Source organism: Tachysurus vachellii, chromosome 2 (assembly GCF_030014155.1).
Source record: "Tachysurus vachellii isolate PV-2020 chromosome 2, HZAU_Pvac_v1, whole genome shotgun sequence".
NCBI lineage: Eukaryota > Metazoa > Chordata > Actinopteri > Siluriformes > Bagridae > Tachysurus > Tachysurus vachellii.
This window is the reverse complement of record NC_083461.1, coordinates 15,010,701-15,019,400: the sequence shown is the minus strand read 5'-3', so window position 1 is coordinate 15,019,400 and position 8,700 is coordinate 15,010,701. Positions and strand designations below refer to the sequence as shown.

General features: G+C 40.1%; 1 protein-coding gene across 2 annotated transcripts; it reads left to right on the top strand.

Moving 5' to 3' along the window:
* Positions 1-214: 214 nt before the first annotated feature.
* Positions 215-8,653, top strand: nfe2l1b (nfe2 like bZIP transcription factor 1b). Of its 2 annotated transcripts, none has more exons than XM_060858552.1 (6): positions 215-455; positions 1,223-2,057; positions 3,141-3,368; positions 3,822-3,911; positions 4,012-4,191; positions 4,286-8,653. In XM_060858552.1, exons 2-6 carry the CDS (start codon positions 1,506-1,508, stop codon positions 5,654-5,656), a joined length of 2,421 nt encoding a protein of 806 aa, XP_060714535.1. In that variant the 5' UTR covers positions 215-455; positions 1,223-1,505; the 3' UTR covers positions 5,657-8,653. The 2 variants fall into 2 exon arrangements, with proteins under 2 accessions (XP_060714535.1, XP_060714544.1); XM_060858561.1 differs by having other exon boundaries at positions 217-455; positions 4,033-4,191.
* The last annotated feature ends 47 nt before the right edge of the window (positions 8,654-8,700 follow it).

Sequence of the window (8,700 nt, the reverse complement as noted above, 5' to 3'; positions counted from 1 at the left end):
TACAGATTGCTGTCACAAAAAATAAACAAAACATAAAGGAAAAAAAAACATGCGGATTTGATTCTTCTGTACTTTTATTCAGTGTTGTGAAGTCGGTCGTGCTAACAATCCTAGCATTGTTTTAGATTAGAAAAATACACACAGGGATTTTATTTTTTACTTTAAAGGAGCGGTGATCATTTCTGTTTTTTTTTCCGGCTGATTAATGATCTCATTCAGACCTGAGCCCTGGAATATTCTACGCATGCGCGTTGTCAAAACGTGTTCCTCTGTCAGGGAACTTATCGGCAAGGGAGAAATTTTGCAAGTCATCGTGGGCTATTCAAGACAAGTGGACTACAACAACATTAAGCAAATCTATGGAAATAAAATACTTTTTCAAGACCGTGACTGTCGTATGCTGCTAGAGTACCGTCTAGACATTTCGGGCAGTTTTATTCCTAAACTCTTTATGCGTAAGTATAAAAAAAAGAGTGTTTAGCATCCTGGCTAGGTGGCTAAGTTAGCCAGTTAGCCTGATTGGGGCTGTGGAACTAGCCAGCTAGTAGTTGTCCATTACTAACGTATAATATATAAGTGCTGCTGTATAAAACCTTGTAGTATTTGTTAACGTAGTAGAAATCATTTGTACTCGTGTCATTGTTTGTATATTATAAATACATAATCGCTTAAGAAGTTGTTTTGATATATTCGGCGTCCCCGGTAAATTCCCATCAATGCCCGCCCCTGCAACGTTCTCATTGGTGGTTTTATAAGAAACGCCAGCGCGTGAGGCTTCTTATTGGATTGTTAGAAACTCCTCGACCAATCAGTTTTTGTTGCGCCACTTGTTGCTAACGTGTCTGGTGAGTGGCGATAGCGGAAGTAGGAAAGACCACTTCCTGGATGTTAAGCAATTCAGTTTCATTGTTTCGTATTCGGTACGCAGTTAACGAACTTTTAGGTCGCTTACACAGTACATACTTTAATATCCTAACATTTAATGTGTTTAGTCGTAAGGAACGTTGTAGGTGTATTGTTGTGTTTGTGTGGCCGAGTGAGTGGTTTATTCGGCTCGTGATGGCACGGAGACGAGGAAGACATTAAGGCGTTTAGATGCTAAAGCTGCAAGCTAACAAACTTCTAGGAGGAATTAGACGTCATGGGAAACCATTAGAGAAGAATATTACTCTGCTGCTGATTCTGGAACGGTGTTCTGATTCTTATTTTTTGTCTTATGCAGATTGAAGAAGCTTTGATGTAATAATTGAAAATCTAATGGCATCTGAGCATCTGACAGGATAGACATTGGCCACTGAGGACAAAGGAACCCTCATTTCCCCTCATTCTCCCTTTTTTGCACCAAGTCAATGGTTTTGTGAAAACACAATTTTTGTGATGGTTTCTCAACATTTTATACTTATTTATGTCATGTAAAACACTGACTGTAAGTGTTCCCATTTGACCCTCGTTGTGTTAGGTTTTTGTTTTTGTTTTGTTTTTTATTTTGTTTCCTTTGCCAAGAAATGCTTTACTTGAAAAAGTACTTCACAGAGGGTCTGATTCAGTTCACTATCCTCCTGAGTCTCATTGGGGTGCGGGTGGACGTGGACACCTACTTAAACAGTCAGCTGCCCCCGCTACGTGAAATCATCTTGGGGCCCAGCTCAGCCTACACACAGACACAGTTTCACAACCTGCGCAACACCCTGGACGGCTATGGCATCCATCCGAAAAGCGTGGACCTGGACCATTTCTTTGCCATTCGTCGGCTGCTGAATCAGGTGCACTCTCTGGATCACCTGCGTGTTCCCAGCACTGAGCTGAACGCTTGGCTGGTGCACCGTGACCCTGAGACAGTGGTGTCTGCAGCCAGCCAGTCCAGCCCTAGCATTGCCCTGGACAATGGCGGCAGCCTGGAGGACGTGAACAGCCCTGAACCCTCGGCCATGAGAGGGGCCGGCAGCACTTCTGAGTCAACTTACAGCCTTAGTGGAGAGGACAGTTTGGGTGCTGTGGCCCCTGAGGCCAACCAGGAACAAGGCAACGGAGACAGCGTTGATGAGCTTTCTAAAGAGGTGCAGTGTTTTATAATTGTTATAATGGTTCTTGTGAAATTGATTATTTTCTAATATTGTTAATGCTTCAAATAGATTGGAGTCATGAGTCACCTTAGTATTTTTAAATGTAGCTGGAGAGTGGACCAAATGGGTGTGGTTGCTGTGTGTGTGTCAAGTCAAGTCAAGAATCTTTTATTGTCATTTCAACCATATCTAGCTATTGCAGTACACAGTGAAATGAGACATTTTTTCCAGGATCAGGGAGCTACATAGAACAAAGACAGAGCTATAAGGACTTACTAAGTTAGTTAGTCCAAGCCACATAAAGTGCATCTGTGCAACCTGGTGCAAACAGAGCAGGACAAAAGACAGTGCAAACAAAAAATACAAGACATTACACAATAGACAATAAACAAAAACAGCATGCGTGTGTGTTATTGTTGTACCTTTTGACCCAAGATCATACATATGGTATCTATATTTTACCTACATTGCATTACACACTCTTTCCATGATAAGGAAAATGTGCATGTATGAGACACAACTGATACCATACTATTGCTGAAATCTTGAGATTACAAATCATGCTGATTTAACGAGCATAAGCACCTTTGTATTTGTCATTTTTTTTCTTAATCATCAAGAAGATTCGAGGTATTTATTTTTAGCAAATGCAGCTGCAAAATTCCTAAAAGGCATCAGGATTAATCCATTTCCAGAATCTGGGTCATTTTAATGCAATAGAGCAAAATTTGTATACCAAGTAGTAACATAAGCCTGTCATTTCATTGTGCATTGTACCCTTTGCTTGTCAGTTGACCTTATTATAGTAATCATTATTTTGCCACTGCACATGACATAGGAGGACTTCCCAGTCCTTTAAGCTGTAAATGCTTTTTCCATATAGCTTATAAATAAAAGATTTACAACTGAAATACATCTTCACTCCATTTGCATGTTTTTTTAAATTTTATTTTATGTTTTTTTAAAGCATTTTATATTTTCCAGTGACAGTGAAAATTCTTTTATATACAGACCTTGACCAAGCCCTTTTTAACTCTGTGCCTTGCCCGTAACATAGTCCTCCATTTTTCTCGCTAGGACATAGACCTTATAGATATCCTCTGGCGACAGGATATTGACCTCGGAGCTGGACGGGAAGTGTTTAACTACAGCAGCAGGCAGAAGGATGGTGAGGGAGATAAACAGAATGAGGTAAATGAGGAGGCAGGTGTACGGGAGGAGGACTGGAGAAATGGAATCAATCTGCAGGAGGGTCAGGGCATCACCCTAGTGGATGGAGAGACTGGGGAGAGCATACCTGAGGAGGTAGCACTGTATTATTTTTATTATTATTATTAGTAGTAGTAGTAGTAGTAGTGTTGTTATTGTTGTTGGTGTCACTTGATTTTAGGGTCTAGGTAAAAGTATGAATTTTCTATACTTCTTGAGTTAAGCAAGACTGGAGTGCATAATTGTTGTTTATTTATGCAGCACAGTTTTCTATGAAGCATATAGAATCCTCTAGTTTAGGCTAGCTCCAGACATTTCTTTCTAGCATTAACCCTAATCCTAAACAAAATCCCTGTTTATATTTTAGACAGCATTCACATTATAAAGTGTACATTTAATAATAATATTAATAGTTTTTGTCATTTCTGCTTAGCATGTCAGTGTATGTGGTGTAGGGATTAGGCAGAGGGTCTTGTTAAAAGCTCATGCACAGCTTGAGAAATTTGACCTTGTAGAGGCATCAAAATCTCTCTTTATCTTTTGCTCTAGCTTTCTCGCCTTGGCACACAGACTTCGATGTCCCTTCAGGAATGCCTAAGGCTTCTGGAGGCCACCTTCCCTTTTGGAGAGGAATCAGAGGTACTAGCTGCTTTAGAGTTACCAATGATATCAGGAATGACTGATTTTTCTTCTTCTTTTAAATTCCTCTTTTTGATGAAGTGCTTTATTCAGTTATTAGTTTCCTCTGGTCAATTTGAAGTTCCAGGCTACAGATGCTGCCCCTCAACTTAGAGGCCCAGAAGAAAATGCTCCTTCAACATCTCAGGGGCTTTCACTGCCTGCCCCTTTGCCTCAGTCTGATGCACCTTTAGACCTGGAACAGCAATGGCAGGACATAATGGCAATCATGGAACTGCAGGTTTGTATTCGCTACATATTCTTTATAAACTTGTGGCATAATAGTTGGTTAAATTTAACAAAATCACTCACTATCACTCTCACCCTTCCTCTAGGAAATGGATGTGAATAACACAGCAGAAAATACCAATCTCAATAACCCGAATAACACTCACACTAATACCAATGAATCAGGCACGATGGCAAGTTTTGGTGTTTCCCAATCCAGTCTGATCAACCAGGATGTGAGTCTCCATCAGGCGTCTCTCCCAAGCTGCAGCCAGGACCTCCCCAGCCTTTTCAACTCCGATTTAGATCCTTCTGTAGGACAGCGGCCTACTCTCCCTAGGCTCTCCTCTAGTAATTCAACTAACGTTAACTCAACATTTGGAGTCACAAATCTTACTGGGCTGTTCCTCCCACCACTCAACAGCACCAACAACTTAACCTCTTCCCCAGTCCTGCCAGATCCCTTTGTTAGCCTGCTGGAGGAATCCATGATAGATGAAATTAGCCTACTAGACCTTGCAATGGAGGAAGGGTTCAGTCAGGCTCAAGCCTCTCAGCTAGAAGATGAGCTTGACTCAGACTCTGGATTGTCTTTGGATTCCGGTCACAGCCCTGCATCTCCCAGCAACTCTGAGACGTCTTGTTCCTCGGCTGCATCCTCCTCCTCCACCTCTGCTACTTTCTCTGAGGAAGGCGCTGTGGGCTACAGCACAGATTCTGAAGTGGCTACAGCTGAAACAGAGGAGGGAGCCGTTGGAGGCTACCAGCCTGAATACAGCAAGCTTTGCCGGATGAGCTATCAAGATCCCTCTCATTTTCATAACCTGCCTCAGTTGGACAGCATCAATCACAACCACACCTACAATTTGCCAGCGGCCTCCTCGTACCCTGAGCAGCCCCAGCTGCTTGGATCCTGCAGTAAAAAGTACAGAGACAAGCACCTACAACAAACCAAGGTTCATCCACCAAGAGAGTTCATCGACAAGCAATCTAGCCGCGATGAACGTCGGGCCAGAGCCATGAAAATACCTTTCTCCAATGAAAAAATTGTCAACCTTCCCGTTGAAGAGTTCAACGAACTTCTGTCTAAACACCACCTCAGTGAGGCTCAGCTTTCACTCATCCGTGATATCCGCAGACGTGGCAAAAACAAAATGGCTGCACAGAACTGCCGCAAACGCAAACTGGACACCATCATCAAGCTTGAGCAAGGTGTGCAGGATCTGCGGCGCGACAAATCCCGGCTGCTGAAGGAAAAGATGGAATGCCTGCGCTGCATCAGGCAGATGAAGCAGAAGGTGCAGACCCTTTATCAGGAAGTGTTCAGCCAGCTGCGTGATGAAGAAGGCAGACCATATCCTGCTAGTGAGTATTGCCTGCAGTACAGTGCTGATGGTAGCGTGCTCATCACACCAAGAAGCATGACTCTTGAGCAAAGCCGAAAGCCTGACAAAAAACCGAAGGACAAAAAGAAGTGAGGACTTCACCCCACCAAAAAAAAAAAATTCATATGCGGTGGAAGTAAATGCTGTTTTTTTCCTTTGAGAAGATTCTAGCAAGGAAAAGAAAATTGCACTGTCAGTGTTGTTCCTGCATTAGGTTTTCTCCTTTTTTCTTTCTTTGGTTCAAATGTTTTCTCCAGAAAATAAGAAGCAGAATTGCTTTTTAAAGTACCGAATTTCTGTTGTTTTACTTGGAGTATGGAGTATGACTGGAATGGTGAATTGACTGAATCTAAGAAGAGCAAAAGAGGCAAACCGCAGCTGTGGAGACACTGACTAATCTGAGAATAAATTGAGGAATTGACCTTAATTTCCATCAAGAGCCCAAAAAACAAAAGAATGGTAATACTAGCTGATTATCAGCTTGGAAAGGTCATTAGACTCTTTAGTATTGGCCTCTGGGGTGTGTGAATACCCTGCTGGTAGTCTTTTAGTTTAAAGAAGAAGGCCTTTCTTTCTGAAGATGTTGGAGAGCCAGCGGAAGTTGAAAGACTTTTGTGGTGAGAAAGCAAATGCAAAAGAAAAGCATACCTTCAGTGACCAATGGTTGTGCATTTCTTTTGTTTCCAGTTCCATCACAGTGGTCACTCATGTACCTACACCAATGTGACTTAAATGACATACCAACAAGGAAATGCCGCATTTCTCATGAGACAGTTACATATGAAACCTGACAGGGGTGTCTCTGGGTATTAAATGCCACTTGCCATGGAATTAGGAAGAAGGTTGGATGAAGTAGAGGGGTAAAGAATGAGTTTGAGGGAATGCTCCAGGCGGGAATGATTGAGATGAAAAATTAATACAGAGTTAAGGATGCACACTGCATTACTAATAAATCAGCTTCTGTGCTCTGCTCGATGCTGTAAATCATCTCTGTCGCTTGGCTGTTAGCTCTCAGTCTTTAGCGGTCGTTTCTCTTCTGCAGGCTTTAAAGGTGAGAATTTCCTCCGTGAACCTTTCCATAGTTTTCCTCCCACGTGCATAAAGTTCTACATAAACTACAGGCCTGTTTTTGTTTTTTTTTCCCTCCTGAATTCTGTCATGACTATTTTGCTGCTTAAAACTGGACGTTCTAAAAATGATCAAAGTCAAAACAACCACAAAAAAATAAAAAAAAATACTGTACAGAGATGTTGTGCTGAATTTCGGCTCATCACATGCTTTTCAGAGTTACTTTCTGGCTAAATACCGGACTGCTATGTTGTTTTCAAGCAACAGTTTCAAAGTACAATTCTCACCCCAAGACAATTTCTGTTGCAGTAGTTTTCTGTAATTTATTTATATATATATATATATATATATATATATATATATATATATATATATATATATATATATATATATATATATAAATTACATTTTTTTTATGCACTGGACAATGAACAAGATACTCTCAAATGTTAAGAATATTGGCTTAATGTTCACATTATTAGAACTTAATTTAGTACCAGTTCCTTCTTTGATTAACTGATGTGAAACGTTTGAACATCACAGTTTTTCTTTAATGTATTCGGTTTTTCATAATGTATTTTTTTGTTTGTTTCCTTTCTCTCTTTTACTTGTTGAACTTCCCCTGTTAAACAGGTGAATATCTGAACACTACCGTGCACCAGTTTAGCTAATAAACACATCTGGAGAACTGAAAAGCTGCCAGTGCAGCATGATCACCGATATCAAACTATTCAGGAGACTAGCATACATGTAAAATATAATATCTTTAAATTGGAGCTTTAGCACTAATAACAAGCTTTTAATCTTCACCTCTTCAGAGTTTATTCACTTCTACCGGTTTCCATCGCTCACATCGACTCTGAACACATACAGAGTCTCGTGTGGAGCTATTTTCCTGTCAAAAATAGTTGCATGTAAAGATTGCGATTCTATCGTAGTTTTATGAATTGAAAATTCAACAAATTGTTCATCTGCAATTGCAGTTATAACTTTACGTAACAAGACGCACTCATATTTAAACGTAAGTCCTAATTTACATTGTTACATGTCATCAATTTATCTAGCGTCTTTAAGGCAGATGCTTTAACAGCTTTTGTACTACTACTGCATACATTTTGAAAGCGCATTACTCAATTTTATTGCGGTAACACTTTGAGAGAGTGAGAGTTATGGGGCTGGCCTCAGACAGGCAAACGGACATTAAAAGTTATCAAGAGTTCGACATAGGTCTTGAATAATAGCTGCAGTGGCTCGGAATGGCTGGGCTGCTGGTTTTCATTCCAGCTGAATACGAGCTACACTCAGTAGTCATTAGAAATCCGAGATCACTAAAAATAAGCGCGTTAGTTATAAGTGGCATTAAAAACGGCCCCAGCAGCTCTTTGCAGATAAGATTGAAGTCCACCGGCTTTCAAATAACGTTCTTAAAGATGTGGCTTCAAACTGTCCAAACTATGCACGTAAAGCAGTATTGCTTAAACCCAAGAGGTGTTCAGTATGAAGTGAATGTTTGAAAAAGTATTTAAAAACAACCATAAGAAGCATACATTAAGAATTTGTTCAAAGATGACTGAATTTGCAATTCATAAAAATGACGATTTGTCAGGAAATGCACTCTGTGTGCCATGCACTCTGTCTGGTTGTTGCTGTATGCAAGGAGTAAAAGTAACCATTACTTTGACAAGAAAAGTTTTACCATATTTAATAACTATGGCGTAGATAAAGTTAATTATTTAAACAACAACAAAAAAAGGATCAGGCATGGAAATTGTGCTTAAAATACTTTAAGTTCCTGGTCTTATGCTGTCACTGTTTGTCATGCACTGATTATTTCGTGTCTTGTTTGTTTTGTAAATATGTTTGTGTTGTTTGTTTTGATTTAAAGACATTTTGGCCCTCTGTATTTCACCAGGCCTTCTGACTCCTGTTTTGATTTTGTTTCACTTTGTGTTTATTTTGAAAGATTTGCTGGCAATCTGGAATTTGTTCTCTTTTTTTGGGTAATAAACCTTTTTTTCTTTCTTTCAGTTTTTCAAAGTTATATTTTTCCTTGTGATTTAAGTCTGGGA